Below are 26879 nucleotides of genomic sequence, written 5' to 3' on the forward strand. Positions count from 1 at the left end.
CCCAATAGAAGGTAAGGGCTTGGACGGACCTGCATCCTGGCTGGTCAATGGTCGGAGTAGTGGGCGTGAGTACGCCCGGGCGTTCGGTTGCTGAGCAGCGCACGCAGATTGGCGGTTGCGTGGAGGGGGCGCGTGCTTGTGACCGCGGAGGGAGTGGGGCTCCCTCCCTGAGCTGCTGGGGGGGTGGTTTGCCGGTTGGTGGCTTGGCAAGGCGGTTGAGGCGCCGTCGCGAGGATTTTCCTCGGGGATGTGAGAGCCACCCGCTTGTCCCGGGACGGCCGCCTCGCACTCCCCTGCCACCGCTGCCTTCGCTGGGCCGCTTGCTCGCCCGCCGTGTCCCTCGCAGAGGCTCCCGCCGGCCTCCCCGCACGGGCCCCGCGTGATGTCGTGACCCCCCGGGCGGACGTGCGACCAGGCGGGCGGCGCTCAGGCGGCGGCGGCGGCGGCGGCGGCGGCGCCTGCTGCCGATGGGGCTGCTTCGGATTATGCTGCCGCCTAAATTGCAGCTCTTGGCGGTGCTGGCTTTCGGGGTGTCCGTCCTTTTCCTCGAGAACCAGATCCAGAAGCTGGAGGAATCCCGTGGGAAGCTGGGTGAGTGAGGGGCGGCCCTGGGAACGAGCTTCCTAGAGCTGGGCATCGCACGGCGGGGAAGCGAGGGAGTGCAAGCGGCAGCCCTGGGCGGAGGACCGAGGGTGGCAACGAGGTTGCCCCAGTTTGAGGAGCGGATGGGGAGAAAAGGGTGGCTTACCACCGATTTGGGAGCAGTCGGTGGCGGAGATGGGGCCGGCCAGCCAGCCGGGGGTGGGGAGCGGGGAAAGCGCCCTGACCTGGAGGGGCTTCGGGGTTTAGGAAGTAAAATGTCAGAAAGCCAGTACTCGTCTGAACGGCCTTTCTCCGTGTCTTCTCTCTGGAAACGGGATAATTCGGATTCAGTCTTGTGGGTATCACTGCAGAAGAGGCTAACAGCTGTACAGGCGGGAGTGCTGGCGTCGCCGTGGGTCCCTGTGTCGTTTTTGGCCCCAGGTTACGAAACCAAGCGAGAGATGGGGTGCAGAGCGTACGTTTGCAAACGATTGTAAAGAACCTGATTGCTGAAATTTAAAAAAAAAAACAAAACGTCAAAAACAGTGCTGTCACGGATTATGAGTTTTCACTCCTCTCCCCTGTAGGGGAGAGTTACCTATTTTTATACATGTATGCATTCTGTTGAGGTGTATATTTCCAGAACCGTTCTTTTTTTTTTTTTCAACAGTGTCGTTCAACAGAACTTACCTGGCTAAATTGTAGCTCAGAGGAGCTCTCTTTAATTTGTTTCAGTAATTTACATAGGCAGGTGTTCCTGGTTTAACCGTTCTTTGTTAAGATACTCTCTTTAATTCAGCTACAGTATTTCTGTCAGCAAGTGGTTCTAGGAAGGGGTAGTGTATGGGTACTGGACCTTGATTCAGTTTGTAAAAGCAGAATAGGATATAATAGCAAATGTAATGACAACTACTTCTGTAATATGTGATATATGAGATGCTTTACAACATAGTTAAAGACTTGGGTTAAAAAATGCTATTTCTTTAAGGCATTTTGTATCTTCAGCTGCATTCAAGGAAGGGTAATTCACCTAGACTTTGTAAATTTGTCTGTAGAACTCAGCTGCTATTTTTTTAAGAAACTTTGCTGAAAGAGTTAAAATATAGGATAAACAGAAGAGTGCAGACTATCTGTAGGAACCTTTTAAACTCTTACATTCCTTTAGTACAGTATAAACTTTCCCAGGACCAGGGAATTTTCATATGACTGTACATATAGGAAACTAGGAAAATTATTGAGGCTTAGTGGTACATGTGACTGTGCTATGCTGTATGTGAACTTTCCGGGCTGAGATAAGTTCAGTTATATATACTCAATAAATGAGATAAAGTATTAAGAATTTTACTTTATGTAGTTGTTAGAGAAGTAGCTGTCATAAAATTTGCTCTGTTATTGTAAAGCATTGGCTCATCACAAACACAAGCAAATTGTAATTCTGTGACTTTTCTTATAAAAAGTATGATGAACTCAGCTGAATTTTTATACTTGACTACAGGAAAGTTAGAACTATTATCGAAGATTCCCTATTATGTTTCATTACTGTGATCTCAGGGAATTCTAAATTGCATCAAGAGACAGATAAAGAAAAGATGCATGGGAATAGAGAGTTTGTGGCAAAATTTAAATTTTAAGATCTTTATAGGTATACAGTACTTTGCATAATTGGTTGTAAAGAATAAAAATAGCTATTATACGTTGTTGTTTTTCTGTGGAACAGTTCAATCAATCAATACTAGTAAAACCAAATCAATATAAAGTAGATACATATAATTATGGCTTGGTAAGATCAGTCAGGGTAATAAAATTTTTCTGTGGAACAATTGGTTTTAATCATATGGTAGAAAAAAATCCATAATATATAATCAAGTTTTTGATTTGTAATCCACTTCTTTTTCCAAGTATATATGCTGGTTTCAAAACAGCTAGAATACTGGTATGCAGCATTTTGGACCATGCAGCCAAATATTTTTCAAAAAAGAATTGCATGTGGAGATGTTGGTGAGGTTACAGAGTTAACTGATGTTTGATTCTATGTACGGAGATGAGTTTAAGGAAGGTCATACACTGATCACAGTCCTATACATATCTACTGAAAAGCAACTTCCAGTAAAGGTTACTCCCAAATATGTATAGGTTTGTTATCTTTAACTTCAGTGTTCAGAACTTTTCAGAAAGGGGCTGAGATTTATGAGGTAGAATTCTCCTTCTATGAAAAGGTGAACTTTAATGCTGTTAGGTGGAATGAAGAAGGGTGTTTGATTATGTAATAAACTCTTAGTCTGAGAGATGAACACATAGTAGAATTGGATAGGTAGAAATTATATACAATAAAAGTATGGAATTAATATATGCCAAGATGGGTACAAACAAGGGATGGTTGTGTTAAAATAGAAGGTAAGATATGTTAGATCCTGGCAAATATAGTGACTTCCAGTATCCGCATCTAATACCGTAGGAAGTCACAATAATGCCTAAGAGCTAAATAAATAAATGATATAGGTTGAACACCCTTGATTGAATTTCCTAATTGCCAGTTTTTGGCAATAGAGCCTTTGTGGTGCTGGAATGAGGGTCAAGGATGCAATGTTAATTGTTTATTCTTGCACAACACACATACCACATGCTGCAAAAGGTTGGGTGGCCTTATGAAATGGCATGGAAAGTGGCATGGGAAGCAGTAAGGGAAGTTGGGAACTATGAGAATTTCCTCTTTCCTGATCCCATTGTCCAGAGTCTTTTAAATAGAGTGCAATTTAGGGAGTGCTTTCACTAGTGACATCAAGCTATTGAGCCAGTCCTTATACAGTGGGGTCTCTACTTAAGAACTTAATCCGTATTGGAAGGTGGTTCTCAAGTTGAAAAGTTCTTATGTTGAATCGGCATTTCCCATAGGAATGCATTGAAAACCATTTAATCCGTATCTGCTCTTTTCCGTCCATAGAAACTACAGTGGAACCTCTACTTAAGAACTTAATCCGTTTTGGAATGGTGTTCTTAAGTTGAAACGTTCTTAAGTTGAAGCAAGATTTCCCATAGGAATGGACTGAAAACCAATTAATCCGTTCTGGCTGTTTTTTTGTTATGTAGAGGTGCATTCGTACATTGAAGCATTAGTTCCCATAGGAACTAATGCAAAGCTGGTTAATACAGTAGGTACTCTACCACTAGGGGGAGAATTTTTTTTTTAACCTAAGATGACCTAAGGTTAAAAAAAGAGCAGGAAAGGTTTTTTTTCCCTGTTCTTATCTTGGATTTCTGTTCTCAAGTAGAAGCAAAATTTAGCAAATGGAGCTGTTCTTAAGTTGGATTGTTCTTAATTAGAGACGTTCTTAAGTAGAGACCCCACTGTACTCTGTAATACTGCACCTACAAAAGTCAAATAACTTTCCATGATTCCAATTCTTGTTTAAAAAAACAGTTGTCATATTCTTTATTAGCCCATTGACTTCCATTGTTGGATACAGGTCTTCCTTTGTGCTTCCATAAATTACTGTTTTGTATGATTAGGTATCTGGCTATAGAGTCAGAGATTGGGAGTTCAGCTGCACAGTCTCAGGTTACCCCCAGAAGATAGGAGTGGTAAGCCACTTTTGAGTACCCTCTACCTAAAAACCCCCAAAAGAGTTGCCTTAAGTCAGAATTGACAGCACAGTTTTTATTATAATCCATGCTAGTCCTGGTGATATTTTGATTTTATCTATCCATCTAGTTTGTGGTCTTCCTCTGCTCCTTCTTCTGATCCAAGTCACTATCAATATATTTAATTATTTGATTGCCCATATTTATTCCAAATATGTATGAGTTAAGGTCATAGGAGTTATATTTTATGTTCATATAAATTGAAAGAATAATTATTATTGTTGTCAAATGAACATAATCTGCTTTTAAATTAAATACTGTTTAGATTATTTTGAAAAATAATACACAATTTCCTCTGCTTTGGCAAACTTTGAAAACTTATTTTGAAATTGAGGTTTTGATAATGAATACACACAGTGGAGAATTTTGTGCCATAAAGAGTATGCTGTTCTGATATCTCCTTGGAGGTAGCATCCCGAAACCAAATGATCTCAGTAGTGTTGCTTAGACTGTGTATGTATATTACTAAATAATTTGGTATATCATGCCAGCTGTTAAGTGACATCTGATAGAAAAAATATATTGGCTGAAATCCTGTTGTGTGGCTTCACAGTAATAAATGGTTGTGGTATAATCAAACACATCAGTCAAGAACACAAGAAAAATAAAGGAGACAAAAACGTGGCACCTTAAAGACTAACTGCTATATTTTGACGTGAGATTTCGTGGACAAGTCCACTTCCTCAGACATAAGAGTGAGACTACATGACAAATATTTATACATGACCCCAAAGCAGAGACTGTGAGCAAAAGTTGTAGACCTGGCAATGACTTTTAGGATCCCTGCTGATCTTCTGTTCCCCTCCCAGGAACCATTGTTCTGTAAACAATGACAATGATTGGTGGCTAAATTAATTCCAGGCTATAGATAACAAGCGGGAATAATGGTTGTTGTGGGTTTTTCGGGCTCTTTGGCCGTGTTCTGAAGGTTGTTCTTCCTAACGTTTTGCCAGTCTCTGTGGCTGGCATCTTCAGAGGACAGCACTCTGTGCTCAGAGAGTGCTGTCCTCTGAAGATGCCGGCCAAAGACTGGCGAAACGTTAGGAAGAACAACCTTCAGAACACGGCCAAAGAGCCCGGAAAACCCACAACAACCATTAGATCCCGGCCGTGAAAGCCTTTGCAAATACATAAGTGGGAACAACATGGTAATGAGTATCTCTAATCACCAGTGAGGCTTGTGAGATGTCACTGGTTAGTAGAAAGGAAATATAGCTGGGAATACAGGAGATACAACACAGTATTTTACATTTGATAATGGCCTAAGAAGCCTTGGCTTATATTGAGTCTGCTGAGATTAGTTTTAAACACATGTATATATTTTATCTCAGTCCTCTGGAGTCTTGTCCTTTAATTTTCTTCTCCAGAATGAAAACTTTCAGATCTTGTACACCAGTGGTCCCCAACCTTGGTCCTCCAGATATTCTTGGACTACCACTTCCAGAAGCCTTAACCACCAACTCTGCTGGCCAGGATTTCTGGGAGCTGAAGTCCAAGAACATCTGGAGGCCCAAGGCTGGGGACCACTGTTGTACACTGTCCAGGTAAACTGAAACTATTAAAAACAGGTTTCTGTGTATTGCCATTCCTGATATTCAATTTGTGTCCATGAATTCTTTTGCATAGATATTATCCTATTTGTCCTTTGTAGAGTGCAGAGGGGCATTGTTGGGAAAGGACGGCATATATAACATTAACAGAGGATTGGGTAAAGGTAATCTCTATGTTGTATGTGACATTGTTAAGCCCTGTAGTTGTGTTGCCAGAATAAATGTGGGGGCAGAGCTGGCATTTGGTTTTGTAGCAGGGGTTAGTCTCCATCTATGTGTCAGTATTATGGGTGAGAGGCAGTGGACTGTGGTTGGGCCCCTGCTGGATGCCAGCCCTCTTTTCCAGAAGAGCTGCTCGGCCCCCTCTGTGTCTGCAGGACCAGGTCCTGCTGCTCCGGCTGCCTCATTCCCTTTGAACACCAGCCACCTGGCCTAGGGAGAGAGAGAGCTCTTAGCCAGAGCTGCTTTTGGGACCTGACCAGACCAGCGTGCCTGCGTGAGGAGGAAGCCAGGGACCATCGGCCGGCCACAGCCACTGGGTGAGAGGCAGTGGACTGTGGTTGGGCCCCTGCTGGATGCCAGCCCTCTTTTCCAGAAGAGCTGCTCGGCCCCCTCTGTGTCTGCAGGACCAGGTCCTGCTGCTCCGGCTGCCTCATTCCCTTTGAACACCAGCCACCTGGCCTAGGGAGAGAGAGAGCTCTTAGCCAGAGCTGCTTTTGGGACCTGACCAGACCAGCGTGCCTGCGTGAGGAGGAAGCCAGGGATCATCGGCCGGCCACAGCCACTGGGTGAGAGGCAGTGGACTGTGGTTGGGCCCCTGCTGGATGCCAGCCCTCTTTTCCAGAAGAGCTGCTCGGCCCCCTCTGTGTCTGCAGGACCAGGTCCTGCTGCTCCAGGCTGCCTCATTCCTCTCAAACATGAGCCACATGACTTGGTGGGGGGGAGAGAAGGGGCTTTAGAAATGTTTTATTTTATATATGTCTTAAATGTTTTTTAAATTGTTTTTAATTGCCATCAATTAAGTAGAGACCCACAGCGGATCTAATGGAACAGGAAGGGGGGAGGGCGTTGGAGGGGGCAGTCATTGAGGTGGTGCTGGGTAGGGGAAGGAATGGCGGTGGGGGTAGAACATGCCCGCGTAGGAGAAGAGAGGTTAGATATCTTACATCTATCCCCTCTTCTAGTCCTACTCCCAACCAGAGGGTATCAGGTGACCATATCAGCAAACCCTCGAGCCACATGGTGCTGTTGATGAACGCCAGGTCAGTACAAAATAAAACTGCCCTCATCCATGATGTAATTCTGGATGAGGGGGCTGACCTGGCGTGCATTACTGAGACCTGGGTGGGAGAGGAGGGTGGTGTTCCCCTCTCCCAGCTGTGTCCGCCTGGGTACTCGGTCCAGCACCAAGGTCGCTCGGAGGGTCGGGGAGGGGGAGTTGCTATAGTCTATAGGAGTTCTATCTCCTTGACCAGGCTTCCTATCCCTTTGAGAGGAGGTCTTGAGGGCCTGTATTGTGTGTTGGGCTCGCGAGACAGGTTAGGGATTCTGTTGGTGTACCGCCCACCCTGCTGCGTACCAACAGTCTCCCTGCCTGAGCTGACGGAGGTAGTCTCGGACCTGGTGTTGAGGACTCCCAGGCTGTTGGTGCTGGGGGACCTCAACATTCACGCCGAGGCTCCCTTGACTGGGGCGGCTCAGGACTTCATGGCCACCATGACAACCATGGGGCTGTCTCAATGTGTCATCAACCCAATGCATGAGAAGGGCCATACCTTGGACCTGGTTTTCTCAACGGGACTGGAAGATGGTGGTTTGGATATGGAGGGGTTGGTTGTGACCCCATTGTCATGGTCAGACCACTTCCTGGTCAAGTTTAGACTATTAGCTTCTTCTTCCCTCTGCAAGGGTGGGGGATCTATTAAGATGATCCGCCCTCGGAAACTAATGGATCCAGATGGATTCCTGAATGCTCTGGGGGATTATCCGTCTGATATGGTCAGCGCTCCTCTCGAAGCTCAGGTCACCCTATGGAATAAGGAGATGACCCGGGCTGTTGACACGATTGCGCCTAAGCGCCCTCTCCCTGCTCGCCGAGCCCAGACAGCCCCTTGGTATACTTCTGAACTGCGGGCGATGAAGCGAGAGGGGAGACGGCTGGAGCGCAGGTGGAGGAAATCCCGCTGGGAGTCCGACCGAACACGACTTAGAGCCCATTATCGGGCCTATTTCGTGGCAATACGGCTGGCGAAACGGCAATATTTCTCCAGCCGTATTGCTTCCTCAGAATGTCGCCCAGCCGAGCTGTTTCGGGTGGTCCAGGATCTTCTTCAACCGGGAAATCCGGTGGAGGTCCTGGACTGCTCATCAGCTCGCTGTGATGAGTTTGCCATCCATTTTGAGGAAAAAATTGCTCAGATTCGCAGTGGGTTGGACTCCACAGTTACTGCAGAATCAGAGGATGTGTCCAGCGCACCGTGCTTTGGTCAGGTATTAATGGATGAGTTTCAATTGCTGAGACCTGAGGATGTGGACAGGGTGCTTGGATCTGTCCGTTCTACCACAACTCCGCTCGACCCTTGCCCATCCTGGCTAATTAGAAGATCAGCCAGGGGGGTTCGCACCTGGGTCCAGGAGGCCGTGAACGCCTCTTTGAGAGAGGGAGTGGTCCCTACCACCTTGAAAGAGGCGGTAATTCGACCACTCCTTAAAAAGCCAAACCTGGACCCAAGGCTGGTGGCTAACTACCGACCAGTAGCGAACCTCCCTTATTTGGGCAAAGTGTTGGAGCGGGTTGTGGCTGGGCAACTCCAGGCGCTGCTGGATGAAACGGATTTTCTGGATCCATTTCAATCGGGTTTCAGGCCGGGTTTTGGTACAGAGACTGCCTTGGTCGCCCTGTACGATGACCTTTGCCGGGAGAGAGACAGGGGGAGTGTGACCCTGTTGATACTCCTGGACCTCTCAGCGGCTTTCGACACCATCGACCATGGTGTCCTTCTGGATAGGCTGGCTGGGTTGGGAGTTGGGGGCACTGCTTTACGGTGGTTCCGCTCCTTCCTGGCTGACCGTGTCCAGAGGGTGGTGCTGGGGGACAGTTGCTCTGCCCCATGGCATTCATGTCATGGGGTTCCTCAGGGCTCGATACTGTCCCCCATGCTGTTTAACATCTACATGAAACCGCTGGGAGAGGTCATCAGGAGGTTTGGGCTGAGGAGTCAGCAATATGCTGACGATACTCAGCTCTACCTCTCGTTTTCCACCAATCCAGGTGAGGCGGTTTCTGTCCTGAACTCGTGTCTGGACCTGATAATGGACTGGATGAGGGTCAATAAATTGAAACTCAATCCAGACAAGACGGAAGTGCTGTTAGTGGGTGCTTCGCCAGACAGGCTGGAGGGCCATCTCCCTGCCCTGAATGGGATTACACTCCCCCTAAGGGACAGGGTCCGCAGCTTGGGGGTGCTCCTGGACCCCAGTCTAACACTGGAAGCCCAGGTGGACTCGGTGGCTAGGGGCGCCTTCCTCCAGCTGCGGAAACTATACCAGCTACGGCCCTACCTGGACGAGCGGAGTCTCATGACAGTTACACATGCACTGGTAACATCCCGTATAGATTACTGCAATGCGCTTTACGTGGGGCTGCCTTTGAAGACGGTCCGGCGACTGCAACTGGTTCAGAATCGAGCGGCGCGGCTGGTGAGTGGTGTGGCCGCCAGGGAACATATCAAGCCTATTCTGTACAAGTTACATTGGCTACCAGTTGCTGCCCGGGCCCAATTCAAAGTGCTTGTTTTGACATATAAAGCCCTAAACGGCTTGGGCCCTGGATACCTGAAGGACCGCCTCCTTCCATATGAGCCTACCCGGCAGTTAAGATCTAGCCAGGGGGCCCTTTTGAAAGAGCCATCCCTCAAGGAGGTAAGAGGGATGGCTTGCAGACAAAGGGCCTTTTCGGCAGCTGCCCCCAGACTATGGAATGCCCTCCCGACTGAGATTCGTCTGGCGCCGACACTGATGACATTTCGGCGCCAGGTCAAAACCTTCCTGTTCCAGAAGGCTTTTAACTGAAATAATATTAACTGTGGGTCTGATGGCAATTTTATATATATTTTAATTGTATTTTAATTGTACATATCTTTATTGTATTTTAAATGCTGTAAGCCGCCCAGAGACCTTTGGGTAGTGTGGGCGGCATATAAATTAAATAAATAAATAAATAAATAAAATGTAGTCCATTGTGTGTCAGTAATTGCCTGAGGTTGATGGGTTGTCTGTAAGCAAGCATAGACCTGCTATCCTTGGCTTGGGAGAGTGAAGTATTCTTGTCAAGGATGGGTTGGAGAGCTCTTACAATGCGTGTGAGTGGTCTCAGTCATGTGCTAAAAGTGACAACTATTGGGGTTCAGTCAATTCCTCTTCTGGGTCTGTCCTGCAGTACTTGTTTTGAACACAGATAGTAACCTTTAATTTAAAGTTTCCTATTCATTCCAAGGCTCCTTAGGGATTCCTTTTGACTTGGGGAAGCCTTTGGGAGCCTTGGGGTATAGGGGGAGCCTTTAATATCTGAAAATTGCTGCCACTAGGGTTGTTATATTCTGTTGTGTTAATGTCAGTTTGCTGTTTTCAATAATGCCACATTTCTAATGCATGTGGTTTCAGTAACTCAGATTATAAATGTCTTTGTTCCTGAAGAATGGTATCTATGACCTACTGCTAATGAGTGCATGGTTGGCTAAAACATTTGCTATTTAGCTGAAGGAACTAAATAATTACCTAAAATACAGAGTAAAGATTAGTGTGATAAACCATGCTGCATTAAAAAAAATTGCTGTTACAGTTTCAAGTTGAAAAAAATAAAGGTTGGCTTGATTTCTGTGTGACGTGTAAAACTGTGGAATTTGACTGGTGACAGAAGAAAGTAATTCTTGGAGGCTTGAGAAGAACTTGATAGAACAAATTTTCTCAATACCATCTGATGGAATAGAATTCTGTGCTATGCAAGCAAATGTGCCTTTACATTGAACAAGATTTTCATTCTGGTTTGAGTAATGTGAGATAACTGTTGTATAGTTAAAAGTGAAATCTCCACATTCTGTTACAAATTGAAGTGACAGTCTCTTACAAACATAAATGCAATCTATTTCAGGCCCACAGTTGCTACATTAGTTTACATAGAAATGTTTGCTTCTGATTTTCACAAAGTGGCTTTCTCCACACACCCAATTTGGGCTAATATTTAATCATTTGTTATCTGTCCTATTAGGATAATATGTACTAGTTTGTTGTACAAATGGCTAAGAAGGCATTTGTACAACAAAAATGATAGAAGATGCTTTGTTATTATATATATATATATTTATAATTTTTATAATTGTAATGAGAAATTTGGTTAAACTGTTGAAACAGCAAGAGCTCATCAGTTTGAAAGGGAATGTAATCCTTTTCAGGTATTTGGAAGTCTCAGTCCTGAAGGGAGGCCCTGGGCTGGTTCATCTACTGTACTTCCGACCTTTCTTTGTGGGTAGGGAAGATTTGAAAAGAGTGTGTAATCACATGCAGCCAAACCTTAGAATCTGTCTTTTGCATACAGGAATCCAGACTGTGCAGAGTTTACAATTAATGGAATGTTGTAAATTCATTCAGCTGAAATGAATCGCAGAACCTCTTTTGGAACTGAGAGTGATTAAAAAGCAGGTGCCATTTAGAACCCATGTCTCCATCTCTCTTCTCCTGTCCTGCAGAATACCTACAAGAGTGTACAGTGGTGCCTCGATTTATGAACTTAATCTGTGTTGGAATGGTGTTCTTAAGTCGAAATGTTCGTAAGTCAAAGCGCCATTTCCTATAGGAATGCATTGAAAAAAGATTAATCCATTCCAGCCAAAGAAAAAAATCACCAAGAAATTAAAAAGAACACAGCAAGCGCTATAAACAGCAGCTTACCTCCCTGCAGACACACATACACACACATACATATACACATACACTCAACTCCGAAGCAGAAGGAGGCTCTCCCAAGCCTCTGAGGACGACACACTCTCTAACTGCCAAGAATGAAATGACTACAGTACAGCAGCCTCGTTGCCACCTACAGTTAGAAATTTGAATTGCCCGCCTTTTTTCCCTGCCTTTTTTCTGTTCATAAGTGGGCGCTCCGTTCGCAAGTCTAAGCAAAATGTTGGGACCGGAGCTGTTCATAAGTCAAAATGTTTGTAAGTAGGGATGTTCGTAAGTTGAGGCACCACTGTATGTGTTTCACATAGTACACACTAGTTTGCTTACTGGTTGGTGAAATCCACACATTACCAGCATCAGCAAATTACCTGCAACTTGAGATGCCAGTAGTTTTTATCTGTTGCTTCCTAAAAGGTGACTGTACCTTATAGAATATCATCTATTTTTTGAATTCTGTAACGTGCTTTGGCTTTACCTTTGTCTTAATATAGTGCATTAGGTGATATTTTGGGCCAGATGTATTCTGCATAAATATTTTATTGCTATAGATGAATTTTTGTTGATATGGTGTAAAAGAGGATTACATGTATCTTAATATTGAATTTTAATTATTGTAAGCCGCCCAGAGACCTCTGGGTAGAGTGGGCGGCATATAAATTAAATAAATAAATAAATAAATAAATTAAATCGGATTAGCATTTTAATGATCTTTATCAATTAAGTTGGTTATTGGAGTGTCTCATTTGTTTGAGTAAACAGAAGTATCACAGTAGTGCTAGAGTGGAAGACAAATAATTAGGGATGGTGAAGACACACAGTTATTTACCTAGTAAATAACTGGTCATGCAGTACTTAGTATTGTCTTTGCATCTTAGATCTGCATTGTTCTGCTATTATTCTCTAGTACTCTTTAAATAATAGTAAAAAGGTGTTCCATCTGTTCCTGGAAGCAACAATGGTCTGTACTAGTGATTACAGAAAAGTGATGCAGAATTTTCTGTATACTGTACTGAACTACATCCATCCTCCACACTTGAAATGGTAGTGTGTCAAGACTTTGTAAATGAGACAATTTTACCGTGATGATGTGCTACAAAGAACAGTAACTCAAATGTCCACCCACTTCAGAGATTGATATAGGATTGCTCCATATATTATGCAGCAGGAACTTGGTTTCCTGCTGGATAGTGATATAGTGTCAATGTATTCGCGAAGGCTTTCACGGCCGGGATCTAATAGTCGTTGGTTTTTTCGGGCTCTTTGGTGGTGTTCTGAAGGTTGTTCTTCCTAATGTTTCACCAGTCTCTGTGGCCGGCACCTTCAGATATGGTGTCACTCCCAGTTCTCCATAGTATTTCTGTATGGAATTTGCAGATATGGCAAATATGTTTAAGATGTGCTTATAAAATATTTAATGTATACATTTTGATGTATGGTGTACTATTCACTCAACATTTTGTGGAAATATGAGGAAAGCAAGCACATCTCAACATTGACCCTGAGTGCAAGTCAGTGTGCTGAAATTACGTAAATACTCATAGCTCTTTAGTACTTCTCATCTCCATTCAATATCTTATGTGCAGTTGTCTGCTTAAGGCGTTTCTCTTCGTTATGTGGGTAAGTTGTTAGTGGGTGGAATTTATGGTGAAGATTTAATGATTCATTAAAAGGAGGTGTCAGAATATTGGAGGTGTCAGAATATTGACAACAAAGATGCTCACGGTGTTGTAGGAAGCTCTTGTTTTGACAGTTGTAGGTTCAATAGCAAGAGGTTAAGCTTCCAGTGAACAGAGATGGAGGTGATTAGCTTGTGTGCTAGAAACAGTTATATTACTCACAGGAAAATGGAAGAGATTCTAATGTTTTATAGGAGATAAGAATATAATGCTTTAGTTTAGTTTTTCATTATTTAAATATGCAAACACCAAAGCATCTGTAAGAACTTTAGTATTCAAAAGTTACAATGGGAGTTAACAGTGTTAAATTGTAGGACAGTCCCTTGAATTCATAGCTAGAAAACATTTGGGATATGGATGAAACAGGATGGTGAATTTTCTTTGGATTCATACTGTTTTTCAATATAAATAACATTACCAAATAAGTATAACTGTAAACAAATGAAATTTATTTAACCACACATGCAAATCTGCATGTTAGTAGAACCAAAAGTATTTTATTTCCAGGTATAATATTTTGTATACAATCTCCTTTCATATCAGAATACAATGTATTTATTTATTAGTTAAGCCTTCCTGTTCCTGTTATTTAAAATCTCCAGTACAGTATTTAAGAAAATAGATACAGTCCTCTTTTATCTTCATGTTTTGCTAGTGGTAGTTTATCTTACAGCTCCTATTATGATGTTAAGTAGAAAATTGCACAGTACTCCTGAGCATGTCCTAAATCTTGTCTGCCGGTAGATGAAAACACCTTCAGTGGGGACCCAGTATATTACTGTATATGGTTCTTTTTTCAAACACAGATCTTGAGAAATTATGGAGCAGATCACTTATTTATTTATTTATTTATTTATTTATTGGACTTATATACCGCCCCATAGTGCTACAAGCACTCTCCGGGCGGTTTACAATTTTAATTATACAGGCTACACATTGCCCCCCCAGCAAGCTGGGTACTCATTTTACCGACCTCGGAAGGATGGAAGGCTGAGTCAACCTTGAGCCGGCTACCTGGGATTTGAACCCCAATATCTAATTAAAGATAAACAAGTAAACAACATAGATGAATAGATCCTGCTTAGAAGAATCAGTATAGTTTCTACAAGTCGAGATTCAGTAACTTAACATTATCTGAAAGTGTCAGTAAAATTGTGGACAGACTGATGCAGTGTTTGTCTGGATGTCTAGATTTTTTAATCAAGTCCCTCAACGACTTCTTATAAAACATAGCAGCAGTTGTGGGATAGGAGTGATTGTGGTTAAAGAATAAATAACGAGCGGTAGGAGTCAGGAATCATCATTCAGAGTGGAGGCACTTGCAGGGATTTATGCTATGTTTGGTGATTCTAAATTTTTCATAAGGATCCAGAGTTGTCTGAGCACTTCAGATTGCCAGGTTTACTGATGACACTGAATTATTTTGGGTGATTAAAATAAGACTTTGTGAAGAACTTGAAAAGATTGTCTCAAAAGTAAAGCAAAGGGTATCGGAACAGCAAAGGTGGTTCAGCATAAGCAGGTGTAACTATTCCACATAAGAGGAAGGAATTTTTATAACAATTTGAAGATGCAATGGCAGGTGAAAGTGATCTTGGATTGCAGATCTTTGGCCTGCAGATAGCTCAGTAAATGCTGTATGTGGACCCTATGTGACTGCTATTTTAAAAAAAGTAACTTACACATGAGGCATAATTAAAGAAATTGAAAATAAAACTTTTGATATCTTAATGTAAATTCCATGTTAGGTACAAATAGGAAAGTAACAGAAAATGGAACTACTGCTATTGTAATATCCTTATAAAAACTGACAGTGTGACCCTTCTTCGGATTGTGGGGATTCTTGGGCCCAACAGGTAAATATACCCCTCTGGAGTCACAGTTTGCCTTGTGGGGTTCCATAGATAGTCACATCCTTCTCCATGATATGATTTCTTGCCGACTGCCTAGTGATTGCACAAGAGAGTTTTCTTAAAAGCATTTGAAGATGTTATGAGACCTCTCCTGTATAGCTATGGCCAAAAAGGACTTTGAGCTAAAATGTGGTGATATTTTTGATCCCACCTTTTTGCATTTGGCTCCACTCACAGAGATACCAGCACTCAAGAATACCTGTGACACTACATTTGGGCCTTGCATTCCAAGAAATTCTCTATCCTTTTTTCCTCTCTCTCCTGTTTGATCCTTAAATGTCTTAGGGACAAGAAAAAGTATGTGTATTTGGAAACTTTCCTAGTTGGAATGCTTTTATATGTAAGAAACTGTACAAACAACCTGTTTGTTCTCACAATATAAGTGTATTAATCTCTGAGAATATACTGTACTCATAATGTGCTGGTTGTTAAGGTATGGCCAATGGTGGCTTTCCTGTTTATGAACATGCAGTCGGGTGTCTGAAAGATTCAGACTAGGAGGAAAGTCATGAAGGTGGTACAGATTTTAATATTCTGAAAGGACATTCTAACTTTCATCTATATGTGTACATTCTAACTAGAAATCATGCAAAAAAATTTTTCAAGCATATTGAAGGTATTCGTGTTATTGCATTTTCATAAAAGAGGGTTAATTTAGATGCTTATATACAATTATATTATTACACTACTTTCATTATTTCTAATTACCACCTGTTTTTCCTGTTTTTCAGCCATGTTTTCTGAAAAACAGCCTCCTTCTTCTTTAATGATAACTCTTACGCTAAGTTGATAGCTGCTGCATATAGGATATACTGTATAGATATCTATTTCTTAGAAATGGAATTGTGAAACAGTCCAAACATATTTCAGTTATACTGAATAACATCATAAGGATCTTCTAAATTAAATGTGATTTTTAACTGCCCTGTTGTGTGTTCTCTGCGATCAAGTTTGTGCCATTTTCTGTGCTCCCAAAAAGACTAGTCCACAGGACTGGTAAATCTTTTGGAACAGATTTCCCAGCATTATTGTCTTTTCCAGAAAATCTTGTCATCTCATGATGTGCCCAAAGTAGGACAGCCTCAGTTTCAGCATATTTGCCTCCAGAGAAACTTCAGGGTTGACTTGATCCAGGACCTACTTGTTTGTCTTTCTAGCGGTCCAAGGTATCCACAAAGCTGTCCCCCAGCACTGGTGGTAATTAGAAATAAGTGAACAAGTATTTATTTATTTATTTATTTATTTATTCATTTATTCATTTATTCATTTATTCATTTATTCATTTATTCATTTATTCATTGTATTTATACCCCACCTATCTAGTCATTTCGATGATGAACAAATTATGAGAAGATCCAAAATGTCATGGAGTGAAGAAATTGTAAAACCAGTCCACCTCCTTGTGAACCCTTTCCCTTTGCCCCCTTTTTTGTTTCTACCTTATGTGAAATTCAGTAAAATGCAGTAACAAATGCTCTCATAGAGCACCATATTTCAAATAATCATTTCCCCCCTTACAGCTTTCTTAACTGTCTAGCTTTCATACCCATACATGGTGATCAGGAATACAAGAGTGTGGATGATCTTTGTTTTGGTCTCCAGCGACACATCTGTACTCTTGATTATCTTTTGTAGTTCCTTCATTGCTGCCCTTTGTAGGCTCAGTCTTCTTCTAATTTCTTGACTGCAGTCTCCATATAAATACAGTGGTGCCTCGACGTACAAGCTTAATTGGTTCCGGAACTATGTTTGTAACTAAAAATGGTTGTAAGTTGAAGCACCGTTTCCTATAGGAATGCACTGAAATGCAGTTGATCCATTCAGGACGAAGAAAAAAAATCACCCTCCCTCCCCCAAAATCACTGCAAGACAGATTGGAAACGCTATTAATCCCTTCTGGCCGAAGGGTGGGGGGAAGAAAAACAAACAAAGCGTGCAAGACCCATCGGAAATGCAAAGAAAGCAAAGCAGAAAGCAAGCAGATTGTGCAAGACCCATCGGAAATGCAAAGAAAGCAAAGGAAAAAGCAAGCAGATCTTGCAAGACCCATAGGAAATGGGGAAAAACCCCCAGAAAACAACAAAACCCCTCAAGACCCATCGGAAATGGGGGAAAAAACCCAAAACAAATAAATCCCCCAAGACCCATCACAGCACAGAAACATAACCCCCCAGCCCAAAACCACACTGCAAACCCCACCCAGAACAGTTTTTAAAAAGCAGAAAGCAGCACCTTACCTTATCAGGCAGTCCAAATCCTCTGATCACACTCACTCTAACTGCTGGGGCGAAAGAGCTACAAAGAAGCAGCCTCTTCACCTACCAATGGTTAGCGATTTGAATTCCCCGCCTTTTCCCCTGCCTTTTTCTGTTCATAACTGGAAGCTCCGGCTGCAAGTTGAAGCCAAATTTTGCAGCTGGAGCTGGTCGTAACTCAAAATGGTCATAAGTTGGGATGTTTCTAAGTCGAGGCACCACTCTATAAGAAGCATTAGTAAAATTTTGGCATCTTGGACTTTGCCTTCTGCTAAAGTCTGCTGAATCAGTCCCCAAAATACTTCAGTCAAGATTTAAATTTCATGCTTAAGCACCTGAATGTAATTCCTTGAAGTTAATAATAATGTGTAATCTGCATTATTCACAAGCAGAGAGAAAAAGTTAACTATTGGTAACAATTTTTTTACAAAGATAGATAGCTCAAGTGTGGGAGGTTGTGCTAGATGAGGTGCTACCAGCAGGCTTAAATGCTGGGGTTGACTAATTTTCCTTGCAATAATCAAAATTTTAAGAAATTGGTTGTACTAATCTCAGAGATTTGCAGTGAATTATTGTTTATGTTGGCTGTAAGGCAGTTTAAACATTAATGTGAAATGCTTTTAAGGCAGGATGAATTAGCCTATGCTGCTGTTGAATTCTAGTCCACTTAATAAGTATGTTCATTATGATGGCATCCTTTTTAGAAGTCTTAAATAAATCACTTGCATACCTTACGATACATGAATGAACAGATACTGCTTGTTTCCTTTTCAATCACATATAGTGAGTATATTGCAGAAATTCAAATATTTGTAATTAGGGACACAGTTTATAGTTCTGATTTCTTTTTAAACTTACAAAGTGTGAATAGCCTGAGAAATTCTTAAGTGTCCACAGTTATTGTAAAAAACAAAAATAAAAACAATCACATGGATTTCTAGATACTTGCTCATTTGAGGCTCTTTGTGAGCAAAAGCTTAACCAGAGCTTGGAAAGGTTAATTTTCTGGGTTATTGCTCCATAAATTGCCCCAATTTTGGAAGGTGTATCTTCGAAGCTGTAGGTATAACATCAGTAGTGTACAGTATTGTTTTATTTGAAGAGTTACCAGTGCTTGTTTTCACTGTTTTAGTATCAGTGTTCTTTTTAGTTATCCACATATTTTTTCATATGTGATTTAAACCTTGGATATTATTGATGGATCTGCACTATCCAAGTTAATACTGAAACACAATGGCTTTGTTTTTTTTTGGGGGGGGGAGGCAGGGGAAATGTTAAGCTTTACAAGACAGTGGGGGAGAGGTAATGATTTAATTTTCCTTAGTAATTGCAACTCTCCAGATGTTGTTGTGCTACTTCCTCCATAGTCCCTCATTAATAGCTATGCTGTCAAAGATTGATTGGAGTTGGAAGATAACATCTACAGAGCCTCCAATTGCCCACCCTGGCTTACTGTATCTGACAGCTCAGTATTTTTGAGTTGAGCTGTAGACTGAAGGAAGAAAAAAAAATAACATATCATAACTTTCATACTTAAGAATGTTTACGGATATGTGAAGCGATTTTTATACTGTGAAATGTCTTATTGACTACCATATAATGTATTTCAGCCCACATGTTCATAATCCACATAAATAATTTTAAAGTGTTGTTGAAGTAACAATCCATGATTATTACAATATGTACACGTGGTTTTATCTTGGTATTTTAAGCCCAGAGATTCAAGAGGTATTTATTTCTATATATAGAAAATCTTGTTTTTAAAAACACACAGTGGGTGACAGTTATTGCTCTCATATCTAAAACTGGACAATTTTACATCTGATTGCTGTATCCAAGTTTAATAAGACTGTAACAGCCATACTGTATTACATGGGAGTAATGAACGATAACTAGTATTGGGCATGTTTATGAGAAAATGGATAAAATAAGCAGATTCCAACTGGAATGTCACACATCGTAGTTGATAGACTTCTACGATGCAGCTTACATGTCTTGATCTCACATAATGGAGTTTATAGGAAGAAAAAGGCATGCTTAGTTTTACAAACATTTACTTAAACTCTTCCAGTCAGACCAGCTTTCTTGTAAAAATGCATAATATTGCAACCAGAGTGGTAACTTTGATTTCTTTATGCTTATTTTGTTTTTCTTTAGCCTAAACCATTTCTAGTTATGTTAATTGGCTGTAACTTGCTGTGCTTTTGTCCAACCGGTTTGAAGCAGGAAATTTGTTATAGATTGCTCTAAGCTGCTTTAACTAGAGCAGATGGTTAAAGCAGGATCAAGACAGTGGTTAGAACCCTGATGCTTAGCAGGGGTAGTTGCACTAGAAAATGTACTCCTTAATTAAATTGATTCAAATGGGCCTACTCTAGTTGTGACTTACTGTACTTAAGTAAGTTGAAACTAGATCAAGCCATTTGAATCAATGGAATTTACAAAGGAGTTGACTCACCCTATCCCCACTGATTCATTGGACCTACTCTAGTGCAACTTGCTACTCTAAGTGGCAGGATTTCAGCCAATATATATTTACTGCAATTTTTAAAGAAAGTAGGCAATTTTTAATTGCTACATTAAAGTTGCATGGATTCTAATCTTATAGTGCTCGGCTATTCTTCGATTATCTTCCTTGCTTGGATGAGGTGCTCTTCATTCGTCCTTCACCTCATCCTCTTATATATCATTGTTAACACTATATTTCTGGAACCTGTGGCATAGTGTAAGGCAAAGAATAAAGCTCTAAAATCTGGTTTGCAGATTTATATGGAGGGAGGATGTTTATATAGTGAAGAAAGAAATAATCAGAACATGGACAATATATAGTGTTTATATCATATGTTGTGTTAAGTTGCAAATCTTGAAGTTATTTATGTATGATTTAGCAATATGATAATGATGATAATTACTCTTCTAGTTGTCATAGCCATAAGAGTGATATTTAACAGGAACAGTTACTGTATAAAGTCGAGTATAAGCCGACCCGAATATAAGCCGAGGCACCTAATTTTACCACAAAAACTGGGAAAACATACTGACTCGAGTATAAGCCGAGGGTGGAAAATGCAGCAGCTACTGGTAAATTTCAAAAATAAAAATAGATACCAATAAAATTACATTAATTAAGGCATCAGTAGGTTAAATGTTTTTGAAGATACTGCCCTTCTGAGCTGCGAGACACACTTCACTGGCTGTGGATGGAGGACTCATACCGGATGCTGCACTTATCTACTGCTCTACAGCTGTGTAACAAGATGAAGGGAGACGGAAGATGGAGGAGGAAGGTGAGAGGAGGAAGGTGGGTACATATAATATGCAGAAGGAGGAGGATGATAAAGTCCTGGAAGCAGAAATGCAGTGTACCTAACCTGGGTCATCGGACCACCCACAGAGGCTGCAGGTTCCTGTAGATGAGTGGGGGAGTCTGGAGAACACCCGCACTGCAGGGGAGAACATGTCATTTTGATACTGACTCGAGTATAAGCCGAGGGGGGTGCTTTTTCAGCAAAAAAAGTGCTGAAAAACTAGGCTTATACTCAGGTATATACAGTAAATGAAAAAACTAATTGACTTTCTGATGAAAAAGTCAGCCTGCTTAAACATATGGTTTGACTTCTTCATTATGAGGGGTCTGAATATTTCTTATTCAGTGGCACTGTGAAAAAAGCTGCAGAAATGAAGAATGACAGTACAGTGGTGCCTCACTTTATGATTGCCCCGCATTATGACGAATCCGCTTTATGACGATCTTTTTGCAATCACAATTGCGATCGCAAAACGATGGTCTAAATGGGGGAATTTCACTTTGCGATGATCGGTTCCCTGCTTCGGGAACCGATTCTTCGCAAAACGATGTTTTTCTAACAGCTGATCGGCGGTTTCAAAATGGCTACCGGTTAATTAAAATGGCTCCCCGCTGTGTTTAGGGATGGATTTGTTGCTGTACAGGCAGCGAAAATGGCCACAGTATGGAGGATTTTTGCTGAACATTGGAACGCAATGAACGGGTTTCAGTACATTTCGATGGGTTTTTAAATTTTGCTTTACGATGTTTTCGCTTAACGGCGGTTTTCCTGGAATGGATTACCGTTTTAAGTGAGGCACCACTGTACTGTATAAAATGACACTACTAGTAAAAAGAAACAGAATTGCTTACAAAATAGTTACACTGTTCTTGAAAAAGTAACCTCTATTATTTTTCCTTTTACCCTCCCAAAGAACTTGGTTTACTTTTTACATGTACAGTGGTGCCTCGAATAGCGAGCGCTTCGAATAGCGATAAAATCGAATAGCAATTAGTTTTTCAGGGCATTTTTGTGCTTCAATTAGCGATGGTCCCTATGGGCGATTTTTGATTAGCGATAGTTTAAACAGCCTCGTGTTCGCTACAGTACAGTATTTTTAAAATGTTCTTGCACTCACCGGCCCCCGAGGGCTGAGGGCTGGCGTCCTCAGAGCCGTTGCTGTGGGCCGAGAGCTTGCAGAGGGTGGGCAGGCGGGGCCCTGGTGCTGGTGGTGCTGGTGGGGCCAGGTGGTGGGGGAAGGAAAAGGGCCCTGGCACGGCCGTGCGCCTGTCTCCCTGTCTCCTGCTCCACCTCCTCCTCTTCCTCTGAGGAGGCGGTGGCGGGCGCTCATCCCCAGGCCGGCGGCGAGCGGCGCTTCGGCCGGCTCGTTCCTCCCGGGGCGGCGGCAGGGGAAGGGAAAGGGCCCTGCCGCAGCTGTGCGCCTGGCTCCCCGTCTCCCGCTCCACCTCCTCCTCTTCCTCCGAGGCGGCGGCGGGCGCTCATCTCCGGGCTGGCGGCGAGCGGTGCTTCGGCCGGCTCACTCCTCCCGGGATGGCGGCGGGCACCCATCTCCCGGCGGCCCGGCCGGGCCTCCTCTGGCTCCGGCTGCTCCTGGCAGCGCTGGGGGTCCAGGGAGGAGAAGAACAAAGGGACCCGCCGGGCGCCCCCCGGCAGGCAGGGACGGGCGGGTCGCTGCGATGCTCCTTCTGGGCTGGCTGGCTGGCTGGCTTCCTCCTCCTTCCTCGCTCCCTTGCTGGCTGGCTTTGTTCTCACTCTAATTTATTGTTGGATTTTTTCCCCCATTGAGATGCATTGAATAGGTTTCAGTGCATTTCAATGGGGGAACCACGTTTTGCTTAGCGATGTTTCCCATGGAGATTTTTGAATAGCGATGGCAATTCGTTCCTATTGGAATGGATTAGCCGGCTTTCAATGCATTTCAATGGGAAACTGCGTTTTGAATAGCGATGAAATCAAATAGCAATGTTTTTTGCGGAACGCATTAACATCGCTATTTGAGGCACCACTGTATTTAAAATACGATGGCTATTTTGAATTACTCCTTAGTACATGAGTCGGGGAACTGGGGTAAATTACCCCAAATGGGGTAAAAGTGAAAATCCTGGGGGTAATGAGCAGGCTGCTACCCCTCTCTCCCTCCCTCCCTCCCACGCACCCCCACCCTCTGCAGCGAAGCTCAAATTGTAAACTACCTTGTCCTGGACTTCTAAATGCTCTGTTTGTTCAGAGATCGGGGAGATAAGCTTCCCTAATAGGTTACAGGTGGGGATTAGCCCCAGGCAATCAATCAATCCAGGGCTTCTGAATGACTGCTTCCTCTGGAAGTGAATGGGAGCAAGCGGGGAAAGGAGCAAGAAAGGGAAGGAGGGAAGAAAGAAAGGTGCGAGAGGCCGAGGACTTCATCAGGCTTATTTAAATGTATGTAATTGGAGAAAATGGAGGGAGAAAATGGAGGGAGGGAAGAAATGGAGTGTGTGTGTGTGTGTGTGTCTGTGTGTGTGAGAGAGAGAGACAGACTGACTCAAAACTGAAAATAAACAGGCAGTCAGCAAAAGAGGAAATTGAATTAAGGCGGGGGGAGGGTAGCTTTTTAAGGCGTTGTCTGGGTTTATCATTGCTTTGCTTCCAAGAAGCAGGCATCTTTGAATTTTGTGGTTGCTGTCACCCTCTGCAGTGATCATGCAGCTCAAGAAAGTAAAATCTGTCACTGCCTCCATATCTTCCCCTTCTATTTGCCACGAGGTGATGGGACCAGTGGCCAGGATCTTGTGGGGTTTTTTTTATGTTGAGCTTCAGAGCATTTTTTGCGTTCTCCTCTTTCACCCTCATTAAGAGCTTCTTTAAGTCCTCACTTTCTGCCATGCTTTTACATAGTCAATGAATTAGAAGTACAGTGGTGCCTCGCTTAACGAGCGTCCCGTACAGCAATGAATTCGCATAGCGATCCCTTTTCCGGGAACGCTAATGCGAAGGCATTGCGTCGGCCCCAATGGGCGAAGTTCGCATAGCGAAGATCGGTAAGCGTTTCGCTTACCGACCTTCGCTTTGCGACCCGCGGATCAGCTGTTCAGCGGGTCCAAAATGGCTGCCGGAACACCCGAAATGGCCACGGGCAGCGTTTTCGCGCCCTTGGTAAGCGAGGGGAGGGTGCGAAAATGCTGTGCGCGGCCATTTCAGGTGTTCCGGCGGCCATTTTGCACCCGCCGAACAGCTGATCCACGGTCTCGCTGCGGCCGAAATGGCTGTGTGCAGCGTTTTTGTGCCCTCCCTTCGCTTACTGAGGGCGCGAAAATGGCTGCTGGACCCGGAAAACATCGCTGTACGATGAGTTTTCTGCCAATTTGGAATGCATTTTTTGATCCGTACAGCGATGTTTTCGCATAGCGAAGGTTAATCCGGAACGGATTAACCTCGCTATGCGAGGCACCACTGTAGATGTTTTTCTGGAACTCTCTGGCTTTCTCCATAATCCAGGGCATGTTAGCAATTTGGTCTCTAGTTCCTCTGCCCCTTTGAAATCCAGCTTGTACTTCCGGGAGTTCTTGGTCCACATACTGTTGAAGCCTACCTTGGAGGATTTTGAGCATAACCTTCCTAGCGTGTGAAATGAGTGCAATTGTACGGTAGTTGGAGCATTCTTTGGCACTTCCCTTCTTTGGGATTGGGATGTAGACTGATCTTTTCCAATCCTCTGGCCACTGCTGAGTTTTCCATTGATGATGATAAAAAAAAACCACACTGGTCCTTTGATATTGGGCTGTGGCACCAGGGTGGGTGACATGACCTTTAGCCTGGTTTGTTCCTTTTTGCACACCACACATAGAATGATTAAAGTGGTAGGGAACCCCCCCCCCCCAATTCTGCGTTTCCTGTCTCTAGCAAGCATGTCATCGCTAGAACCACTCTGGCAGCCACCTCTGCGAGCTAGCAAAAATTTAATGCAAATTGCTAAGCACGTTGGACACCTTACTACTCCCTATACCACACCATGGCTGGAGTGCAATGTGTTCCAGCAAAAATAGTGCACATCTTTATCAAATTTGGTGCATCCTGCTAGTTCGGTACACAGCCTCTGTAGATTCAATAATATTTTTAATTCAAATAATGTATGATTTCCTTCCTTTCGAATCAAGGGGGTAATGTCGGCGTATATAAATTTTTTCCGGGGTAAAATGTAAAAAAGTTCCCTGACCCCTGCCTTAGTAGGACGTCTTGTACTTTCACATACTCTAATCATATTTATTAATTGTTTTATTTTATTGCATTTCTATGCCACCCTTCTCCCAGCAGCAGTACTTAAAATAGCTCACAAATCGTTAGAAGAGGCAAGTATTGAAAACAATATTAAAAAAAGTTTACTAAAATTAGAAATATTAAACTCAACATATAAAACAAATTAAGAAATATAAACACATTAAAAATAATATATTGGCAGGAAAATTAAAAACTAAAAGCCTGTTGCAATATAAATGTTCTCAGTTGCCTCCCAAAAGAGAGGGGATAGGACAGAGTGGATAAAAATCAGTGATTAAAAAAATCAATTGATCCGAATCATGATTTAAATAATCAAAAATCTGATTTTTTTATTTAAATCAAATAAATTTGATTTAAATTAAGTTCACTCTCAAACAGGCCAGCCTAGCCTCATAGGGGAGAACAATCTGTAATCTGGGGACTGTCACCAAGAAGGTACATTCTTGGGTCCTTGTCAGATGTACAGTGGTGCCTCGCTTAACGTTTGCTTCGTTTAACGTTTTTTTCGCTTAACGTTTATTTTTTCAGAGGCAGATTGTGCTTCGTATAACGTTTTTCCCTATGGGCGATTTTCGCATAGCGTTTTTGGGACCATGCTTCGCTTAACGTTTTTGGTTTTAGGTCCCCTGCTTCGCTTAACGTTTTTTTTGTTTTCAATTTAAAAAGTGTCTTAGAAGGGTCCAAAACGGTTCTAAATGCTTGGATTCGTTAGAGGACCCCTTAAGTCATGTGCAAACCTGATTTGGCTTTGATCTGACGTTTCGTTAATTTTTTGTGAATTTTTGTTTTTTGGCCCATAGGAACCAATGGACCTGTCAAAATCTGACAGCTCCATGCTTTCCTATGGGGGAGAAAACAATTTACAAAAAATTAACGAAAGTTCAGATCAAAGCCAAATCAGGTTTGTACACAACTTAGGGGGTCCTCTAACGAACCCAAGAATTTAGAACAGTTGCTGAGTCTTCATTAATTTTTTGTGAATTTTTTCTTCCCCCATAGGAAATAATGGAGCTGTCAGATTTTGACAGCTGTCAAAAGTTGGGGGAAAAAATTCACCATTAATTAACGAAAAGTCAGATCAAAGCCAAATTAACTTTTGCATCCGTTTTAGAGGGTGCAGAAGCTAATCCAAGCATTTAAAACCATTTTTGACCCTTTTATGACACACTTAATTTTGCAAAAATTGACTTCGCAAAGCCATTGAAACCTATTGAGTCAGCTACAATACATTCCAATGGAGGATACATTGTATCGTTTAACGATGTTTCCTATGGGTTTTTTTCGCTTAAGGACGGCAATCCGTGCCTATTGGAACGGATTAACCGGTTTCCAATGCATCTCTATGGGAAATGGTGTTTCGCATAAAGTTTTTTTCGCATAAGGTTTTTTTTTTTGGAACCAATTAAAAACGTTATGCGAGGCACCACTGTACTTGTAAATATGATGGAGAAGCACTTCCACAGATTATTTAATGCTCGAGGAAAGGAAGGTTAAGTGGGAGATACAGTTCATCATCAGATAGCCTGCATCCAGGATACATAGGGCTTAGGAGATATAAATTAACATTTTGAATTGGGCTACAATTAGTGAACTTTCATTAATACATTATTTTGTTGATCAATTTGAGTAGTGTAACATGTTTAGCCTTATATATGGGACCTTAGAGGACAATTCACTGATGTGCTGCAGGCAGTCTATGTTTACATCATTGTAAGTAGTTTTAAATTGTCTGAAATTTGTTCTG

General features: G+C 42.4%; 1 protein-coding gene across 1 annotated transcript in view; it reads left to right on the forward strand.

Annotated features, from left to right (window-relative positions):
• Window positions 1-341: 341 nt before the first annotated feature.
• The window catches only part of HS2ST1 (heparan sulfate 2-O-sulfotransferase 1), a 140051-nt gene continuing 113513 nt past the window's right edge, over window positions 342-26879 (forward strand). Inside the window, exon 1 of the mRNA XM_020794578.3 lies at window positions 342-591. Coding sequence (XP_020650237.2) covers window positions 468-591 — 124 coding nt within the window. The 5' untranslated portion in view covers window positions 342-467. The remainder of the gene's footprint in view (window positions 592-26879) is intronic.

The sequence above is a fragment of the Pogona vitticeps genome, chromosome 4 (assembly GCF_051106095.1).
Source record: "Pogona vitticeps strain Pit_001003342236 chromosome 4, PviZW2.1, whole genome shotgun sequence".
Lineage (NCBI taxonomy): Eukaryota > Metazoa > Chordata > Lepidosauria > Squamata > Agamidae > Pogona > Pogona vitticeps.